At 43.6% G+C, this 22,329-nt stretch overlaps 1 protein-coding gene across 6 annotated transcripts in view; it reads left to right on the top strand.

Annotated features, from left to right (window-relative positions):
- ck (myosin-VIIa ck) overlaps positions 1 to 22,329 on the top strand; it is a 123,202-nt gene that overhangs the window by 14,096 nt on the left and 86,777 nt on the right. For 2 of the 6 annotated variants that reach the window (XM_070099261.1, XM_070099262.1), the window contains exon 2: positions 3,088 to 3,135. In XM_070099261.1, coding sequence (XP_069955362.1) covers positions 3,118 to 3,135 — 18 coding nt within the window. In that variant the 5' untranslated portion in view covers positions 3,088 to 3,117. Of the gene's footprint in view, positions 1 to 3,087; positions 3,136 to 5,980; positions 6,121 to 7,109; positions 7,248 to 21,335; positions 22,232 to 22,329 lie in introns of those variants that run through there. The other 4 variants (XM_070099260.1, XM_053799023.2, XM_053799025.2 and 1 more) reach the window with 4 other exon arrangements.

Below are 22,329 nucleotides of genomic sequence, written 5' to 3'. Positions count from 1 at the left end.
CAAACCTTAACCAGCCAACCATCCCACTTTATATATTTCGTAGTTTGAAAAATAACAGCTGTAGTGATGTAGCTTACAACAGTTAATGTCTACAACAATGACAATTTAAAAGTTTTGTTGTATTTGATGTAGTATGCATCAGCTGTATAAGATGTAGTTTGCAACAGTTGTAGTTTTAGTCTGCAACAGTTGTAGTTATAGTTACAACAGTTGTATAAGATTTAGTTTGCAACAATTTTATTTGATGTAGTGTACAACAGCTGTATAGGATGTAGTTTGCAACAGTTGTGGTTGTAGTGTACGGTAAGTAAATAGCGTTATATTTGATGTTTACAACAGCTGTAGTTGATAAATAAATCATAATATAAACAGTTGTAGTTTTCTACAAGAGGGATAATATAGAACAATGAAAATAAGAGTTATAAAGTGAGAGAGGTGACCTGCGACATTTATAATGGCCTCTCCCCCCCCCCCCTCTTAGTGGGCCAGTTTTTGTTTCGTACCACGTGTGTGTGTGTGTGTGTGTGTGTGTGTGTGTGTGTGTGTGTGTGTGTGTGTGTGTGTGTGTGTGTGTGTGTGTGTGTACTCACATAGTTGAGGTTGCAGGGGTCGAGTCCAAGCTCCTGGCTCCGCCTCTTCACTGGTCGCTACTAGGTCACTCTCCCTAAACCGTGAGCTTTATCATACCTCTGCTTAAAGCTATGTATGGATCCTGCCTCCACTACTGTGTGTGTCTGTGTGGGGGGGGGTTGTAGAGGTCGAGTCTCAGCTCCTGGCCCTGCCTCAAACTGACCGTTACTGGGTTTACCCTCCAAACTTCGTGAGCTGATCATACCTATTCTTAAAACTGTGTAGATCTAGCCTCTACCTTTTCGTAGTGTTCAAGTGAAGTGCAGCTCCAGTGACCCAGGTTCAGTTGATAGGCTTTATGCCTAACGAACTTTGGAAGTAAGTCTTTGTCTGACTTTTTTGGGGGAAGGTTATCCTAGGTAATCTACACATATGCAAAGTATGATAATTTGTGTACCCGTACCTGAATAAACTTACTAATCGCCTCTGTAAAGTGTTCGTGAAGTATTTCGACTTCGCATTAAATTTGACCTTTCCATGTGTTTAACTTTGCTTTCAACACAGAAATGTATTTGTTGCTTGTAAATACAATTAACTAGTTTAACATTTACATTGACTTTTAATAGGTGTGTCTACATTGACTTTTAAAGGGTGTAGTGACTACTGTCATGGTATATGTGCAACACGGATAAGTACTATATATTTCTGGTTATGAACAGTTTCCTTGCCAAATTTTGTCTAGAGATAAAATTTACTTGAATCTTGTTAGGCATATTACAATTTTCATTATTATTCCAGTCGAAAGGTTTTAAATTTAATCAGTTACCCTCCCTAGTTATGTTAATGATTCTGTTGAGCCTCCTTGCGGCCCGATTTCAGACTAGGCCACTGCTTTTTGGCCTATTATTCCTAAATCAGTTCTATGGAGCACTTATGAAAATAGAAAGGAATTAAGAACTATTAAGAAATGTAAGAAAGTATAGATAATTGTATACTGAATATAAACGTTCCCAAGCTTACCTGTCATCGATATATACGTGAGACGGAAAGGAACAACAATCTCGCCATAGTAAAAATCTTATAACAGGCTTTGGCATTTGCTGTCTTAAATTATTATGTCTTCTGTGAATTATAATGTATATAATACAGCTACGTAGTGTGCAGCTCAAAAATAAAACCTGTGCCAATACCGAGCCTTGCAGCACGCCGCTGGTTGCCTGTGCCAGTATTCTATAAACATTACGCCATTTGTGTTTCTTAATAGTTATTCCTATATTGTTTCTTCTTCTGTTTAAGAAGTCTGGTCTAAAAGCGAGGATGATGATCCCGAAGTCATTAGAATATGAAAAACTTTTCCTTGGGTCTTATATCTTGCTGCTTTCCTGCACATCAGTCATGAAATACCATGCACAGGTTAGACATGACGCTTTCTCTGGAAGCCATGCGGCAAGTTATTTTAATCAGTAAATGATCCTCTTAACCTTTTCCATTATCTTCCAGTTGCCGTGCTAACAGATGTCTGTCAATTTGCTTATTTGTAAAGAAGTTTTTTGTATGATCCTTGTGGGGTTAGCGCTTAGTTATGATTATAACTACCCTAAACTAAAAAAAAAAAAAACGATGCTATGCAAGCGTAAAAACAAAGGGTGTAAAGGAGGCCGATAATGATCATAGTGTTAACACAGTCTCTACCGGTTATAAACATATAAATAGTTCATTACCGCTAACTTGTTTAGCTATCAAAACTTTGGGGCCCAGACTTTTGTTACATTATGTGCCTCTGTAATCATTTGACTGCCGCCCACAGGATGTGTATTGGGTGCATAATAAACATATTAAACTCCAAGACTTGGTTTCTACACGTAACATGCAGGTTTTGCCAATTTTACATCCTTACTCCCTCCCCCCCTAAAAAAAAAGAATTGCTAGAAATACATTCTTTAATTATATGTACTTAATTTATGCTTGTTTATGGTGGTTAAACTTCAGCTCCTGACCTGCTTCTTTATATTTAATATATCGTGGTTGATTCCCAGCCATGTGGGGATCTTTCGTAATGGTTTTAATGGTTAATTCTTCTGGGAATCATCGCGCCCATTGCTCACTCACCACACTTAGAAAGTCCTCTCACATGTAATAGTTTGTAATTACATGTGGAAATGTGTTGTAATTACAAAATAAATTATATTTCATTTGAAAAGGAATAACTTTTTTGATTGTCGTATTTTTGCGTTATTGGAAGTGTAAAATGAAAGAACGGGAATACTCGAGTGCTTTCGTGTGTTCTCGCACACATCTTCAGATTAAATGAAGTTGTTCTAAAGGTGTGTGCCCTTTTGGGTTTAGCGCTTAGTTGTGATTGTAATAATCTGAAGGTGTCAGGTGACGTGCTCAGGTATTTCCATTCTTTCATTTTTCAGTATGGTATATTTGTGTATATTATGTGTATGATTTTTAGCATTTTTATTGTATATATCGTTTGTTGAAGGTTTTTAAAACTGTTTTTTTCCTCTGCAGGTGGAAGAGTGAGGCCCAGCAGCCACCATCATGGTGATAGTAACAAGGGTGAGTAGTTAGCGTAGCTGTATCATGGTGGTAGTAATGCATCATGGTGGTAGTAATGTATCATGGTGGTAGTAACAGTGCGTCATGGTGGTAGTAATGCATCATGGTGGTAGTAATGTATCATGGTGGTAGTAACAGTGCGTCATGGTGGTAGTAATGCATCATGGTGGTAGTAACAGTGCGTCATGGTGGTAGTAATGCATCATGGTGGTAGTAACAGTGCGTCATGGTGGTAGTAATGCATCATGGTGGTAGTAACAGTGCGTCATGGTGGTAGTAACAATACGTCATGGTAGTAACACTGCGTCTTGGTAATAGTAACAATGCATCATAGGGGTAGTAACTGTATCATGGTGGTAGTAACAATGCACCATAGTGGTAGTAACAATGTATCATAGATACAGTAACAAGGTTGAGTGGTTAGTGTAGTTATCATTAAGGGCCTCCTCATATATGCTGTCAGCACTACCTTAGTGTGCCTTGTAATAGATAAACTGGCTGCCAGAACAGCGTGTCGTGACTTATCAGCGGTCGGAGGATCGAGCTTCCAGCATCATTACGCTTAGTGATCCACATACAGTTTGGCGCCTCGTGTAAGTATTTAACAATTTATCGCCTTGCATTGTGCAAGACCTTGAAGTTAAGTGACTAGCTCAGTGGCAGCGTCTTCGGCTCACAACCGAAGGAGCAGAGTTCAGTCCCGGGGGGTGCCCCTGTTCACCTAACAGTAAATAGGTACCTGAATGTTAGCTTTAATAGGTGGCATCCTGTGGGTGGGGAAGGGTGGTAATATATTATATGTGACTGTGCTTTGAAATGCAGCGCAGTATGACCCTAGTGGGTTTAGCGCTTCGTTATGATTATAATAATAATGGACTTCGAAATGAACCTAAGTTAGATAGCTGTTAATTAACCTGTAAGTTTAGCCCTATAAAACATACTACTATAACATTTTCCACGTCACTTTTTTTTTTTAAGACAACGATATTATTAAGAGTTTCATGCTGTTTTTTCTTAGTAACTTTGGTTTAAGCGTGTGTGTAAGGTGTTTTAGGATAAGATAAGATAAGATTTCGTTCGGATTTTTAACCCCGGAGGGTTAGCCACCCAGGATAACCCAAGAAAGTCAGTGCGTCATCGAGGACTGTCTAACTTATTTCCATTGGGGTCCTCAATCTTGTCCCCCAGGATGCGACCCACACCAGTCGACTAACACCCAGGTACCTATTTACTGCTAGGTGAACAGGACAACAGGTGTAAGGAAACGTGTCGAAATGTTTCCACCCGCCGGGAATCGAACCCGGGCCCTCCGTGTGTGAAGCGGGAGCTTTAGCCACCAGGCCAACACTGAGGTTTTTCCCCAGTAGATCCAGATTTTGTTGATCTTGCGGATGTATTTTTTATATGCATAGTTTACTTAATACAGATTTTGTGATGTATTGTTTTATGGGTGAAGGTGATGAGGTGTGTAGCAGGTTATTATTGCCACACCTTGCGCCATTATGTGCTGGAATGAGATAAAACTAATAAATTCAGAGACAGCTCACTCACATCGTGTTCAAGAAATGTCAAAGTAATTTATGAACAGTAGTATATTACCAGCCATTCTGGATACCATGACTTTGCACAGTGGAACTAATGCATAAACACTAACAGTTTCCTATTACAAGCATACCTCACTAAAATATTACAAGTATACCTCACTAAAATATTACAAGCATACCTCACTAAAATATTACATGCATACCTCACTAAAATATTACATGCATACCTCACTAAAATATTACATGCATACCTCACTAAAATATTACAAGCATACCTCACTAAAATATTACAAGTATACCTCACTAAAATATTACAAGCATACCTTACTAAATTGTAAGGTAATGTTTTAGTATTTTTATGACCTAATTCTTGTCTGCATAAATAACTCGCTACTATTGTAATTAGATATAAACATGTAAATAGCTCATTACAATTGTAACTTGTTTAGTTGTCAGAACTTTGTGGCCCAGTTCCTGGACCCATTATGTGCCTCTTTAATGTGGAGGTACAGTTCCTGGACCCATTATGTGCCTCTTTAATGTGGAGGTACAGTTCCTGGACCCATTATGTGCCTCTTTAATGTGGAGGTACAGTTCCTGGACCCATTATGTGCCTCTTTAATGTGGAGGTACAGTTCCTGGGCCCATTATGTGCCTCTTTAATGTGGAGGTACAGTTCCTGGGCCCATTATGTGCCTCTTTAATGTGGAGGTACAGTTCCTGGGCCCATTATGTGCCTCTTTAATGTGGAGGTACGGTTCCTGGACCCATTATGTGCCTCTTTAATGTGGAGGTACAGTTCCTGGACCCATTATGTGCCTCTTTAATGTGGAGGTGCAGTTCCTGGACCCATTATGTGCCTCTTTAATGTGGGGGTACAGTTCCTGGACCCATTATGTGCCTCTTTAATGTGGAGGTACAGTTCCTGGACCCATTATGTGCCTCTTTAATGTGGAGATGCAGTTCCTGGACCCATTATGTACCTCTAGTCTTTACCGCCCACAGGATGGGTATGGTGTGCATAAATATAAACTATAAAGTACTAGAGGAGAGACGGGAAAGCGTATATATTGTGTCTTGAAGCCTACACACTACACTTTGTTGATTGTAAAATATGATCTTGGAAGTTAGGGAGTCAGTATATTTAGAAATATCACAATTAAGGTGTACATTATTGGTAGCGGGGGAAGAGAGAGGGGGATGGGATGGGGAGAGAACATGAACATTAGCAAGGGTTTAGATAGTGTTATCAGTGGGCGACATGAGATAGGTGACACTGGTGGTGGATGGTATGTGATAGTTGTGTGAGTAGTGTCGTGTTGCACACTTCTTACCTATTCTCTCTCTCATACTTACCGCTTACGTGTGTTTGTCCACTCCATCATTTGCTTCACTGCATGGGAAGTGACGGTGGAGAGTGACAGTCTCACTGCAGCGCAAGGTACACACGGGATAGTCTACTTTCCTACCCTGCAATCCAGATAGTATCTACGAGGCTGGTGAAGGGCTCTTGATCAAAGGAATTACAGTTAACCTTTCCTTCCTCGGATCAAGCCTAATTCTTTCCATATCCCACTCTATGCCCCGTACAGGTTTAGTGCTTCTCAGTGACTAATAATAGGACAAATACGTAAGGATCACTGTTGTATAGTCAACTGTGCTGGAGAACACAGTGCTACATCGTTCAGCTCACTACCGAGAGAACCTGGGCTCAATCCCGGGGGGGAGGTGGTTGAGACGTAGGGCCAAGTTTCCTTACCACTTCACCTAACAGTAATTAGGTACCTATGAGTTAGTCAACTGCTATGGGTGGTTTACTTGTTAAGAGGACTAAATCCCAGTGGAAATAAATTACACATAATATATTTCTTGGTTTAAGTCTTCGTGCTACGAGACCAACGGTCTCTTAGGTTAAAACATTTGTATTCAGAATTTAATCTCTCTCCTCTGAGTGTTCCTAAGTTATCAGTCATAACAGTTAAGATAACTGCAGTAGGAGTATCATTGGCAGTAAGTCACTTTAACTTGGTCATGTTATCCCAGATTAATATTACTACATACTTATCCTTCAACATTTGTCAGCAACAGAGTCCATACTATAAATATTATGTACCCGAAGCCTAAATAAAAACTTGAATCTCCGTTATGTATGAGGGAATTTCTCTATGAGAACTTGTTATTCCAGGGTTATATTGTGGTCCACTTCTCTTAATTCTTTCTTAATATGAATTATAAATTATACGTCTGGAAAGTCTTAATTAAGTTTACGTAGTCTAAAATAACTTTAAATACTACAAGGAAGAAATCTTAACTCACATCAAAAATAACTTGTATTTAAACCATTACTTGGGGTCCTCAGGAAGAATTTGAGTGTATAATGAGAGTCTTTGGAGGTACTTGAGTGTATAATATGACTTACTGAATCATCAGCATCATCACACTACCAGAACTGGTGGTGCGCGTGCGCGCCCTCGTAATATCAAACGAGGATAAAAAGGAGAGATGGCGAAGGGCAAGAATGAGAAGAAAGTGTACAAGAAAGATCCCTCCAGTCAACACTTCTTCCCGGTAAGTCGTGTCCAGTGGTGGTGATTGTTGTGTCCAGTGGTGGTGACTGTTGTCCAGTGGTGGTGACTGTTGTCCAGTGGTGGTGATGTGTCCAGTGGTGGTGACTTGTCCAGTGGTGGTGACTGTTGTCCAGTGGTGGTGATTGTTGTGTCCAGTGGTGGTGACTTGTCCAGTGGTGGTGACTGTTGTCCAGTGGTGGTGATTGTTGTGTCCAGTGGTGGTGACTGTTGTCCAGTGGTGGTGACTGTTGTCCAATGGTGGTGATTGTTGTGTCCATTGGTGGTGACTGTTGTCCAGTGGTGATTGTGTCCAGTGGTGGTGACTGTTGTCCAATGGTGGTGATTGTTGTGTCCAGTGGTGGTGACTGTCCAGTGGTGGTGATTGTTGTCCAGTGGTAGTGATTGTTGTCCAGTGGTGGTGATTGTTGTCAAGTATACCTGGAGATGGTTTCGGGGGTCAACGCCCTCGGCCCGATCTGTGACCAGGCCTCGATGTTGATCAGGGCCTGATCAACCAGGCTGTTACTGCTGGCCGCACGCAAACCGACATACGAGCCACAGCCTGGCTGGTCAGGAACTAACTTTAGGTGCCTGTCCAGCGCCTTCTTCAAGACAGCCGGGGGTCTATTAGTAATCTCCCTTATGCTGGGAGGCAGTTGAACGGTCTTGGGCCTCTGACATTTGTGTTGTTTCTTAGCGTACTCGTGGCGCCCCTGCTTTTCATTGTGGGGGGGGGGGATGCTGCATCTCCTGCCAAGTCTTTTGCTTTCGTAGGGAGTGATTTTCGTGTGCAGATTTGAGACTAGTCCCTCTAGAATTTTCCAAGTGTATATTATCATGTATCTTTCTCGCCTGCGTTTCAGGGAGTACAAATCAAGAGACTTAACTGTTCCCAGTAATTTAGGCGCTAGTTTGTGCTGATACGTGCCCTGAAAGTTCTTTGTATGTTCTCCACCCCTCAAGGAAGGTTCCTTGATGTTGGTGAGGGGCTCTTGATTTAGGGAATTGGATCTGTGCTCCAGTTCCCCGAATTAAGCCTGAATGCCTTCCACATCCCCCCCCCCCAGGCGCTGTATAATCCTCCGGGTTTAGCGCTTCCCCCTTGATTATAATAATAATAATGTATGTTCTCCAGGTCTGCAATTTCGCTTACCTTGAAAGGGGCCGTTAATGTACAGCAGTATTCCAACCTTGAGAGAACAAGCGATTTGAAGAAAATCATCATGGGCTTGGCATCCCTAGTTTTGAAGGTTCTCATTATCCATCCTATCATTTTCCTAGCAAATGTGGTAGATACATTGCTGTGATCTTTGAAAATTAAATTCTCTCCTAGGTCCTTTACATTAGTTTTTCGCTCTATTCTGTGGTTGAGATTTATTTTATACTCCGATAGTTTTAATTTCCTCGAGTTTTCCATAGCGGAGTAATTTAAATTTGTCTTCATTGAACTTCATATTGTTTTCTGCGGCCCATTTAAAGATTTGGTTGATGTCCGCTTGGAGACTTGCAATGTCTTCGATGAATGACACTCATGCAAATTTGGGTGTTATCCGCAAAGGAAGACACGGTGCTACGGCTCAATCTTTGTCAGATATGAGGATAAGGAATAAGATGGGAGCAAGTACTGTACCTTGTGAGATAGCTTTTCATTGTAGCCGCTTCAGACTACTCTTTACTACTACTCTTTGTGTTCTGTTTAAGAAGCTGTAGATCCATCTACTAACTTTTCATGTTATTCCTTTATCATGCATTTTGTGTGCTGTTTACCTGGAGTTTACCTGGAGAGAGTTCCGGGGGTCAACGCCCCCGCGGCCCGGTCTGTGACCAGGCCTCCTGGTGGATCAGAGCCTGATCAACCAGGCTGTTGCTGCTGGCTGCACGCAAACCAACGTACGAGCCACAGCCCGGCTGATCAGGAACTGACTTTAGGTGCTTGTCCAGTGCCAGCTTGAAGACTGCCAGGGGTCTGTTGGTAATCCCCCTTATGTGTGCTGGGAGGCAGTTGAACAGTCTCGGGCCCCTGACACTTATTGTATGGTCTCTTAACGTGCTAGTGACACCCCTGCTTTTCATTGGGGGGATGGTGCATCGTCTGCCAAGTCTTTTGTTGTACCATTATCACACTTGTCGAAGACTTTTACAAAGTTTGTAAATACTACATCTGCATTTTGTTTGTCCTTTAGAGGATCCAAGACCATGTCGTAGATCCAGTAATTGGGATAGGCAGAAGCGACTTGCTCTAAACCCAGTGGTGATTGTGTCCAGTGGTGGTGGTTGTGTTCAGTGGTGGTTGTGTCCAGTGGTGGTGGTTGTGTTCAGTGGTGGTTGTGTCCAGTGGTGGTAATTGTCCAGTGGTGGTAATTGTCCAGTGGTGATTGTTGTCCAGTGGTGATTGTTCAGTGGTGATTGTTATCCAGTGTTGGTGACTTTTGTCCAGTAATGTCTGGTGGTGGTGATTGTGTCCAACTGGGAAACGTCAGTAGTGTCAGCCTGAGCTGCTTACTACCTACATGTAAAGTCCTTTTACTTTACATATTGTCGGTAATTCTACCAACTTTATTACCACCTACATACCTACCTACTACCTACATACCTACCTACTACCTACATATCTACCTACATACCTACCTACTACCTACATACCTACCTACATACCTACATACCTACCTACATACCTACCTACTACCTACATACCTACCTACATACCTACTACCTACATACCTACATACCTACCTACATACCTACTACCTACATACCTACTGCCTACCTTCCTACTTCCATACTACCTGTATACCTACTACCTACCTCCCTACATACCTCATACCTACCTACATACCTACTACCTTCCTCTTTCCCTGCCGGATTGTCCTAATTTTCCCAGGTGACGCCTACTTCCGCTTCCCCGCCCACCTGTGGCCCACCCCGCCCACCCTAACGCCTCCACCCTCTTTCCCACAATGTTTCGACTCTACTTAATTCCATCATCCATCATGAACACCATAAACAGTCATTAAATACCCATGTGGGTGGTAGTTACCACATACCTATGTTGTGGGTGGTAGTTACCACATACCTATGTTGTGGGTGGTAGTTACCACATACTCATGCTGTGGGTGGCGATCACCACATACCCATGCTGTGGGTGGCGGTCACCACATACCCATGCTGTGGGTGGCGGTCACCACATACCCATGCGTGATTTTTAACCCTCCCTGGTTAAGCATTATGGGGGCATGACTAGTCTTGCATGGGGGCATGACTAGTCTTGCATGGGGGCATGACTAGTCTTGCATGGGAGCATGACTAGTCTTGCATGGGAGCATGACTAGTCTTGCATGGGAGCATGGCTAGTCTTGCATGGGAGCATGACTAGTCTTGCATGGGAGCATGACTAGTCTTGCATGGGAGCATGACTAGTCTTGCATGGGAGCATGACTAGTCTTGCATGGGAGCATGACTAGTCTTGCATGGGGGCATGACTAGTCTTGCATGGGGGCATGACTAGTCTTGCATGGGAGCATGACTAGTCTTGCATGGGAGCATGACTAGTCTTGCATGGGAGCATGACTAGTCTTGCATGGGAGCATGACTAGTCTTGCATGGGAGCATGACTAGTCTTGCATGGGAGCATGACTAGTCTTGCATGGGAGCATGACTAGTCTTGCATGGGGGCATGACTAGTCTTGCATGGGAGCATGACTAGTCTTGCATGGGAGCATGACTAGTCTTGCATGGGAGCATGACTAGTCTTGCATGGGTAGGTATGACGCTGAGGGTTATCCGGGGAAGGGAGTTGTGTTTACTTCTGATGTTCTGTGCTGGTAGGATAGCCACTGCAACAGCATAATCAGCAACAACAGCAACTGCAACAGCATAATCAGCAACAACAGCAACTGCAACAGCATAATCAGCAACAACAGCAACTACAACAGCATAATCAGCAACAACAGCAACTACAACAGCATAATCAGCAACAACAGCAACTACAACAGCATAATCAGCAACAACAGCAACTACAACAGCATAATCAGCAACAACAGCAACTACAACAGCATAATCAGCAACAACAGCAACTACAACAGCATAATCAGCAACAACAGCAACTACAACAGCATAATCAGCAACAACAGCAACTACAACAGCATAATCAGCAACAACAGCAACTACAACAGCATAATCAGCAACAACAGCAACTACAACAGCATAATCAGCAACAACAGCAACTACAACAGCATAATCAGCAACAACAGCAACTGCAACAGCATCAACAATAGCAACTGCAACAGCAACAATAGCAACATTAACAGCAACAACAGCAACTGCAACAGCATCAGCAACAACAGCAACTGCAACAGCATCAACAATAGCAACTGCAACTGCAACAATAACAACATTAACAGCAACAACAACTGCAACAGCATCAGCGACAACTGCAACAGCATCATCAGCAACAACAGCAACTGCAACAGCATCAACAATAGCAACAGCAACAATAGCAACATTAACAGCAACAACAACAACTGCAACAGCATCAGCGACAACTGCAACAGCATCATCAGCAACAACAGCAACTGCAACAGCATCATCAACAGCAACTGCAACAGCATCAACAGCAACTGCAACAGCATCATCAGCAACAACAGCAACTGCAACATCAACAATAGCAACTGCAACAGCAACAATAGCAACATTAACAGCAACAACAGCAACTGCAACAGCATCATCAGCGACAACTGCAACAGCATCAACAACTGCAACAGCATCATCAACAGCAACTGCAACAGCATCAGCAACAACAGCAACTGCAACAGCATCATCAACAGCAACTGCAACAGCATCAACAACAGCAACTGCAACAGCATCATCAACAACAGCAACTGCAACAGCATCATCAACAGCAACTGCAACAGCATCAGCAACAACAGCAACTGCAACAGCATCATCAACAACAGCAACTGCAACAGCATCATCAGCGACAACTGCAACAGCATCAACAACAGCAACTGCAACAGCATCATCAACAGCAACTGCAACAGCATCAGCAACAACAGCAACTGCAACAGCATCATCAACAACAGCAACTGCAACAGCATCATCAACAGCAACTGCAACAGCATCATCAGCAACAACAGCAACTGCAACAGCATCAACAACAGCAACTGCAACAGCATCATCAACAGCAACTGCAACAGCATCATCAGCAACAACAGCAACTGCAACAGCATCATCAACAACAGCAACTGCAACAGCATCATCAACAGCAACTGCAACAGCATCAGCAACAACAGCAACTGCAACAGCATCATCAACAACAGCAACTGCAACAGCATCATCAACAGCAACTGCAACAGCATCATCAGCAACAACAGCAACTGCAACAGCATCAACAACAGCAACTGCAACAGCATCATCAACAGCAACTGCAACAGCATCATCAGCAACAACAGCAACTGCAACAGCATCATCAACAACAGCAACTGCAACAGCATCAACAGCAACTGCAACAGCATCATCAACAGCAACTGCAACAGCATCAACAGCAACTGCAACAGCATCATCAACAGCAACTGCAACAGCATCATCAGCAACAACAGCAACTGCAACAGCATCATCAACAACAGCAACTGCAACAGCATCATCAACAGCAACTGCAACAGCATCAACAACAACAGCAACTGCAACAGCATCATCAACAGCAACTGCAACAGCATCATCAGCAACAACAGCAACTGCAACAGCATCATCAACAACAGCAACTGCAACAGCATCATCAACAGCAACTGCAACAGCATCATCAGCAACAACAGCAACTGCAACAGCATCATCAGCAACAACAGCAACTGCAACAGCATCATCAGCAACAACAGCAACTGCAACAGCATCATCAACAACAGCAACTGCAACAGCATCATCAACAGCAACTGCAACAGCATCATCAACAGCAACTGCAACAGCATCATCAGCAACAACAGCAACTGCAACAGCATCAGCAACAACAGCAACTGCAACAGCATCATCAACAGCAACTGCAACAGCATCAACAACAACAGCAACTGCAACAGCATCATCAGCAACAACAGCAACTGCAACAGCATCATCAACAGTAGCAACTGCAACAGCATCATCAGCAACAACAGCAACTGCAACAGCATCATCAACAGTAGCAACTGCAACAGCATCATCAGCAACAACAGCAACAGCAACAGCATCATCAACAGTAGCAACTGCAACAGCAGACTGAAGGACCTGTATATGAAAGATGAGTCAGTTAATACAGGAAATACTATTAACAATATATAAGTGATGGTGTAGAAGCATCAGCAGTATTGTTGTCGTAGTGGTGAGCGATGTATTGTGGTCTGGGACCCTGTATATAGCATTAATATTGTTGTGGTGGTAGTGAGCGATGTTTTGTGGTGTTTGGGCCAGTGGCTGGCTTGCTGGCTCGCTGGCTTGCTCGTGAGCTGCAATATCCACCCAGAATACAATTACCCATGAGAGGCTGGTTGGCCTGGAGCATTCTGTTGTATCTCCCCCCAGTGTGTCAGTCTTTACTGTGTGTGCGTTGTGAACACTACGTCGACCTGTGTGTGTGTGTGTGTGTGTGTGTGTGTGTGTGTGTGTGTGTGTGTGTTTTGACTGATTTGTGTATGCAAGTGTCACGTTCCTACTCGTGATATTTCGTAAACTTGGACCAGCGTTATTGTTATTTAGTATTTTGGGATATATAACCCTTTTGAAACTACTGACTTTGCCTCCACCACTTGCTCGTCCATTTCATTCCATTTTAATACTAACAAGTAATATAAATAAAGACACGTTACCGTGACTAGAAAAATACAGTAACCCGCACATAAGAGAAACAAGATTATGACGACGTTTCGGCCTGTTTAGGTTTTTCTATACATGTGTTATTTGTGAAAAAGTAATATTGTTTGACTTGACTGGGTTATCCCATAACCCGTGTCCATAACACGTGTGCTCTCAAGGTAGTTCTTAAGTGTTGTAGTAGGCTTACGTAAATATAGTCTAAATAAAACATTACTTCCTAACATGTCCATGGCTCATCTGTTGTCCCCTTGGCCTAGGCCTCTTATCTTATTTCACTTTATTCTTGTTTGTCCTACCAGTCCCTCTTTCAATTTTATACTTCATGATCATGCCTTAATCTTTCCTCCGCCATGGTCGTCATACTCACTGCCTTCAGTTTTTCCTGGTAGTGTGTCTGGGATTAGCCTGGTTGCAGATTTTTACACTTTTTTTTTTTTTGCGTTCCAACACATGCCTGAATACTGTAGATGGTGTCTCCTTACTGAGGTCACTTGCTTGATGATGGATGTAACACTGTAGATGATGTCTCCTTGCTGAGGTCACTTGCTTGATGATGGATGTAACACTGTAGATGGTCTCCTTACTGAGGTCACTTGCTTGATGATGGATGTAACACTGTAGATCGTGTCTCCTTACTGAGGTCACTTGCTTGATGATGGATGTAACACTGTAGATGATGTCTCCTTACTGAGGTCACTTGCTTGATGATGGATGTAACACTGTAGATGATGTCTCCTGACTGAGGTCACTTGCTTGATGATGGATGTAACATTAGTGGTGTACACAGTACTTTTGATATGTCTTCTCCACTATGTTGTCACATGAAGCTCTCTCCTTGCTACCTCTATGTTGGTTCTCCAGGTTTGTTTGCTCAGGTTGATCTTAACTTGCCCGTGCTCATTAAAGTTCCTCACATTCAACAGTGTTGTTGTTGTCTTGTGCACTCTCTTAATGTTTCTGTCATGTGTATTGTGTTTTTATCCTCACTCTCCATGCTGTGCTGGGTTCACTTTAAATGAGGATCAGGCGCACGCTTCACCCGTGTTACTTGCTTGCAGCTGCTGTGCTACCTGTCTGCAGCTGCTACACTCTCTGTAACATCCGTGGTACCTGTCTGCAGCTGCTACACTCTCTGTAACATCCGTGGTACCTGTCTGCAGCTGCTACACTCTCTGTAACATCCGTGGTACCTGTCTGCAGCTGCTACACTCTGTAACATCCGTGGTACCTGTCTGCAGCTGCTGCACTCTCTGTAACATCCGTGGTACCTGTCTGCAGCTGCTGCACTCTCTGTAACATCCGTGGTACCTGTCTGCAGCTGCTGCACTCTGTAACATCCGTGGTACCTGTCTGCAGCTGCTGCACTCTCTGTAACATCCGTGGTACCTGTCTGCAGCTGCTGCACTCTGTAACATCCGTGGTACCTGTCTGCAGCTGCTACACTCTCTGTAACATCCGTGGTACCTGTCTGCAGCTGCTGCACTCTCTGTAACATCCGTGGTACCTGTCTGCAGCTGCTGCTCTGTACGACGTGTGACTTGCAGCAGCTAAAAGTGGATCACCTTTTAAAACTGTTTCTGGTGGCTTGAGAATTTTCACTTAGGTCTTGGTTGTTATAATTACTGCGGCGCCACTAGGGACCTCGACCCACTTTTATAAAACTTTTAAGTTACAACTTGAGTTTTATTTTTGGTTATTGATGATTCTTATTTTAACTTGGTGCGTTAGTATTAGCCTTGTGTTAACGAAAGTTATATATTATGGTTTTTATCTAGGTGTTTGTTGCGAAGGGTGATGAGGGACCTCCCAGGTCCAAGTTCTGAGTTACTTCCCAGGTCCAAGTTCTGAGTTACCTCCCAGGTCCAAGTTCTGAGTTACTTCCCAGGTCCAAGTTCTGAGTTATTTCCAGGTCCAAGTTCTGAGTTACTTTCCAGGTCCAAGTTCTGAGTTACTTTCCAGGTCCAAGTTCTGAGTTACTTCCCAGGTCCAAGTTCTGAGTTACTTCCCAGGTCCAAGTTCTGAGTAACCTCCCAGGTCCAAGTTCTGAGTAACCTCCCAGGTCCAAGTTCTGAGTAACCTCCCAGGTCCAAGTTCTGAGTTACTTCCCAGGTCCAAGTTCTGAGTTACTTCCCAGGTCCAAGTTCTGAGTTACTTCCCAGGTCCAAGTTCTGAGTTACTTCCCAGGTCCAAGTTCTGAGTTACTTCCCAGGTCCAAGTTCTGAGTTACTTCCCAGGTCCAAGTTCTGAGTTACTTCCCAGGTCCAAGTTCTGAGTTACTTCCCAGGTCCAAGTTCTGAGTTACTTCCCAGGTCCAAGTTCTGAGTTACTTCCCAGGTCCAAGTTCTGAGTTACTTCCCAGGTCCAAGTTCTGAGTTACTTCCCAGGTCCAAGTTCTGAGTTACTTCCCAGGTCCAAGTTCTGAGTTACTTCCCAGGTCCAAGTTCTGAGTTACTTCCCAGGTCCAAGTTCTGAGTTACTTCCCAGGTCCAAGTTCTGAGTTACTTCCCAGGTCCAAGTTCTGAGTTACTTCCCAGGTCCAAGTTCTGAGTTACTTCCCAGGTCCAAGTTCTGAGTTACTTCCCAGGTCCAAGTTCTGAGTTACTTCCCAGGTCCAAGTTCTGAGTTACTTCCCAGGTCCAAGTTCTGAGTTACTTCCCAGGTCCAAGTTCTGAGTTACTTCCCAGGTCCAAGTTCTGAGTTACTTCCCAGGTCCAAGTTCTGAGTTACTTCCCAGGTCCAAGTTCTGAGTTACTTCCCAGGTCCAAGTTCTGAGTTACTTCCCAGGTCCAAGTTCTGAGTTACTTCCCAGGTCCAAGTTCTGAGTTACTTCCCAGGTCCAAGTTCTGAGTTACTTCCCAGGTCCAAGTTCTGAGTTACTTCCCAGGTCCAAGTTCTGAGTTACTTCCCAGGTCCAAGTTCTGAGTTACTTCCCAGGTCCAAGTTCTGAGTTACTTTCCAGGTCCAAGTTCTGAGTTACTTTCCAGGTCCAAGTTCTGAGTTACTTTCCAGGTCCAAGTTCTGAGTTACTTCCCAGGTCCAAGTTCTGAGTTACTTTCCAGGTCCAAGTTCTGAGTTACCTGCCAGGTCCAAGTTGAGAGTTACCTGTCAGGTCCAAGTTCTTTACATCATAACTTCCCTCGTGAGTTACCTGCCAGGTCCAAGCTCAGAGTTACCTGCCAGGTCCAAGCTCTGAGTTACCTGCCAGGTCCAAGTTCTAAGTTACCTGCCAGGTCCAAGTTCTTTACATCATAACTTCCCTCGTGAGTTACCTGCCAGGTCCAAGTTCAGAGTTACCTGCCAGGTCCAAGTTCAGAGTTACCTGCCAGGTCCAAGTTCAGAGTTACCTGCCAGGTCCAAGTTCAGAGTTACTTGCCAGGTCCAAGTTCAGAGTTACCTGCCAGGTCCAAGTTCAGAGTTACCTGCCAGGTCCAAGTTCAGAGTTACCTGCCAGGTCCAAGTTCTATGTTACTTGCCAGGTCCAAGTTCAGAGTTACCTGCCAGGTCCAAGTTCTATGTTACTTGCCAGGTCCAGGTTCAGAGTTACCTGCCAGGTCCAAGTTCAGAGTTACTTCCCAGGTCCAAGTTCTTTACATCATAACTTCCCTCGTGAGTTACCTGCCAGGTCCAAGTTCTGTTTACATCTCATAGCAGCGCTGTATAGGTCCTTGTGGCTTAGCGCTTCTTTTTGATTATAATAACAATAATTTACATCATAACTTCCCTCGCTTGCTGTTGCTAGAAATTATCGAGGTTAATTTGTTATGAAAAAGTTTTTTATTTGGACTTTATATGCATAAATATTTTTACAATGGTCTTGAGAGCGCGCGCGCGTTATGGACAGACGCAGTACTACTACTACCTTCAGTACTACTACTACTACCTTCCATACTACTACTACTACCTTCCATACTACTACTACTACCTTCCATACTACTACTACTACCTTCCATACTACTACTACTACTACCTTCAATACTACTACTACGTTCAATACTACTACTACGTTTAGTACTACTATTACTACTACGTTCAATACTACTACTACGTTCAGTACTACTACTACATTCAATAGATGTTACCTACGGTAACTCAAGAAAGTCAGTGTGACTTGTTTCCATTGAGAGTCCTTGTATTCAAGTTCGTGGGTTCCTGAAAAGATTGAGATGGACTCGAAGAACACATCAAGCTTGATCTTGAAGTCAGTTAGGGGTGTGTTTATAATTTTTCACACATTATGAGAGGGTGTTGAAAAGTCTTGGATCCAATACACTTATTTCTTAGTGTTCACATTGCACTTCTACTGCACACTTATTGGTAGAAAGTTGACCTGTTACTCCACAGATGTTAAATGTGCCTCTTATTGTGCTTATGAAATCCCTATTTTTCACTGGGTTTATTCTAAACTTTCCTGTATCTAACACTTGGGAAGTATCTAGATATTCACCTCCAGAGAGTTCATTCTGAGTACTCCGAGGCGGTGCCAATATATTCTCTGGAGTCAACGACAGCAGTAACTTTTGTATTTTTGTCCCTGGATGTATCTTACCTGCTTTATAGGAAGATTGTGAACATAGACGGTATTACAACAAGCACCGTTATTAGTGAGACATCTCTTATTTGAATACGTCACATAATTCATCATATTTTTCTGGTGTTGGTGATACTTGTGTTGTTCTCTGAAAGTTAGTTAAGTCGTCTCACATTAATAGATTGGTTTTATCTCGTGTTATCTGACCAAGGTTTAGTGTGTGTTATATCCTCTGCCTAACAAACCATACCACGGGCGGGGATAGAACCCGCGATCAGTCTCTCAAAACTCCAGACCGTCGCGGGTTCTATCCCCACCCGTGGTATGGTTTGTTTGCAATCGTGTCATTGCGATTTCGCGAGTCATCCTCTGCCTGTTTTAGTTTTCATGGTTACCGTTTCTAAGTAACTGGAGTTTTGGTAGGTCTTATGTTCTGAGTAGGACAGTGGAAGTGAATGAGTGGGAGTGAGAGGAGAAGGTTATCCGAGTGTAGTTGTTCATTCATTACCTGAGATAACTTGGATACTCATTTGATCATTTCCCGTGAACGGTGCGTTGATTGTTCGTCCCACTACCCCTCTGACTCACCTCACCTATTATTTAAGCTAGCTTTGTCCTCACCCTCTCTGTTCTTACCCTCTGTACTCCTCTGTTTTACTTGCTGAACCAATTTTTGGGCTTCCTGGCTTCTCTTAGAGTACTGTTATTGTCGTCACTACTAGTTTCTAGTACCCGGGATTAATTCTGTGGCGGGTGGAGATTTATGGTAACCATCCTACAATTCTTGCCACTTTTCACATCGCAGTAATTAGGTACCTGGGGTATTAGCCGACTGTTGTGGGTTGTATCCTGGGGTGGGTGCTTTACCATAGAAGAGGTTGATCTTTGAACTAAGGTGAGGTGGGATAACTGTAAGCCAGTAAACGCAACCGTGTAAATAAAACTATTATTCGTTAACCTAATTGATTTTCTGCTCCCAGAAGTCGCTCATACATACTCATGAACTCTCTAGTGCATGACTTTAGTGCCTGTTTTCGCCACGTTATCTAGTGTGCTCCATTGCTACCCTGACAGAAAAACTAGCTTCGTAGTCCCTGTGGTTCATCTGCCAGCTTTGTCCCCTGACTCATAATCCTTACATCTCAAACAATTTGTCTTTATGTAAAGTAAAAGGACACAAGTGCAACTAATGTGACATTTATTGTGGCAACGTTTCGCTCTCCAGGAGCTTTATCAAGCCATTACAAAACGTTGCCACAATAAATGTCACATTAGTTGCACTTGTGTCCTTTTACTTTACATATTGTCGGTAATTCTACCAACTTTATTACAATTTGTCCTTATTTACTCTACCAAGTCTTCAGAGTAGTTTGAATGTGACGATAAGTTCTGCTCTGGCCCTCCTCTCTTAGTGTTTCTAATTAATTTAGGTCTCCTCGTAGATTTTTGTCATTTCCGGTACCAGAGTCGTTGTGAACCATTGAAGTTTTATATGTCTGATCATCTAGATTTTAAGTCCTTACTGGTACTATATAATCAAGATTGTATGATGTTCTAAGCGAATCTTTAAGTTTCTGAAGCAACTCCTGAGTTTGTCGGTGATACCTGGAGTATATCTGGAGAGGGTTTCGGGGGTCAACGCCCCCGCGGCCCGGTCTGCGACCAGGCCTCATGGTGGATCAGGGCCTGATCAACCAAGCTGTTACTGTTGGCCGCACGCAACCCGACGTACGAACCACAGCCCAGTGAAGTTATAACTCCTGTATATATTGTGTGTAGCTTCTCACACCCACAATCTGGGAGATGTGGGAGCCGTGTAGTGAAGCTTTCCATTGGCTGCTTTCTTGCAAATAAGATATGAAGCGGTGGCCTCTTATTCCTCCATCCCTCCTCATAAACATCTGTTCTTAAAAGAAATCTCAGTGTTCTCTGCACATGCTGCCAGGTTATGAGAGTTATGGTGGAGAGAAGAGTTGTGGAAGTAGTGTGGTGTATATAGGGGATATTGGCAGAGGGTGATGTTATGATGGCACAAGTGGAGGTGTTTCCTTCGAAGTTTGGTAGTGGTGTTGCAAATGGTTTTGATAGGAGTGTTGCAGGTTGCAGACTAGGTTGTGGACTTGAGGTACTGTTGGAGATATTGTTGGTTGTTAGGAGGTATTAGTGATGGCAACGATGTGGTGGTGGCAGTTTCCATAACTTATTTTTCTGCTCAAAAAACACTGTACTTGCTGGACTGAGTAACCCAACAAGAGTTTTAACTATTAAAAGCAGCTCTGCCCACAACAGTGGCTTCTCTGACGAACACCATTCCCTGTCGTATATGCTAAGTACTTGCTAAGTTGTTTGTGAACGTCCTGTGTGTGTGTGTACTCGCCTAGTTGAGGTTGCAGGGGTCAAGTACTAGCTCCTGGCCCCGAGTGTGTGTGTGTGTGTGTGTGTGTGTGTGTCCATGTGCATATATATAATATATAATGTATATATACATCCACATGCACATGGTTGTGTTTGTGGGGGTCGAGTCCTAGTTTCCGACTCCGCCTCTTAAATACGAATGACTTGTTCACGTTTGTAATTTCACCGTTGTTATCAATGTACCAATTTTCTTATAGTGAGGACAGCAAAGTGAAAATAATGTTTGTGTGAAGCGTGAAGATTGTAACGTGGCGGAGTTAGTACCTGTGGAGGGATGTAGTGTGTGTGTGGCAGTGAGAGATCAGCAGGCCTTAGAGATGTGACGTCTCCGTTGATCATATCGTAGATGATGGACTTCACTAGTGATGTGAAACAAGGCTAGTCGTCGTTGATGTAAACGGTGGATTTGATTAAAGATGCCAGAGATGAATGGGGAGAAGGACCACGAGATAATCACTGTGGAGGCCAGTCATCACAGTCACTGCCTCCTGCAGCCAGAGATCGGAGGTGGGAGATCGAAGAACTTAACACCAAAGAGGTTGGGTGTCGAAGAATCACTGGACACACATTCGAGTGGATTCAAAACCACAGGAAAACCATCAGGAGACTCGCGCCCTGCTGACACCCTTCTCTTCGGGGCTGATGGCTTTGTGGTGGACGTTGGGAGGACAACAGTGAATGGTGGCAGGACACCTGATAGGTGTCCATCAATGGAGTCCTCGACACTATCTCCCGTCGCTGATCCTTCCAAACCACAGAACGGTACTCAGCACCCATTCCAGACACTGAATACCATTGAGCACCCTTCACAATCACTAAGCCCCACTCAGCAGCCGTCACAGCCATTGAGCGCCTCCCAGAACTCACTTAAGAACTTTGAGCTTAGCACTATGGCCCAAGGAGCGTTAGAGGTCCAAGACATTGGGGAGAGACTCAAGAATAGCAGCAGCAGCCCATCTCATGTGACAGATTCAGGAAGTTGGCTGGGGTCAGTAGTGGTGGCACTCCCAGGTGAGGGTTGGAGGTGCAGTGTGGTGCAGGGGAAGGTGAACATCTACGAGACAGCTGAATTAAGGGAACATGCAGCCTTCAGGCACTATACTGCTGGAGGAGTCAGCGTGGTCGTCCACCCGGAGAGTGGAGTTCAAGATGGCACCTGGAAGCCTACCCTGCAAGACTCCGACAGTGTTGACTTCCTCACAGCTAAAGCGGTGTGTAGTCCTCTTGGCTCTTGCTCTAGGCCTAGTATATAGGCTCTTAATATTACTCTAAATGTAAGGTGTAAGCTCTGGATGTTGCTTCAGGCCTA

Source organism: Cherax quadricarinatus, chromosome 66 (genome assembly GCF_038502225.1).
Source record: "Cherax quadricarinatus isolate ZL_2023a chromosome 66, ASM3850222v1, whole genome shotgun sequence".
NCBI classification, from domain to species: Eukaryota; Metazoa; Arthropoda; class Malacostraca; order Decapoda; family Parastacidae; genus Cherax; species Cherax quadricarinatus.
Note: the sequence above shows the minus strand (reverse complement) of the source record. Positions and strands in the feature narration are given on the sequence as shown.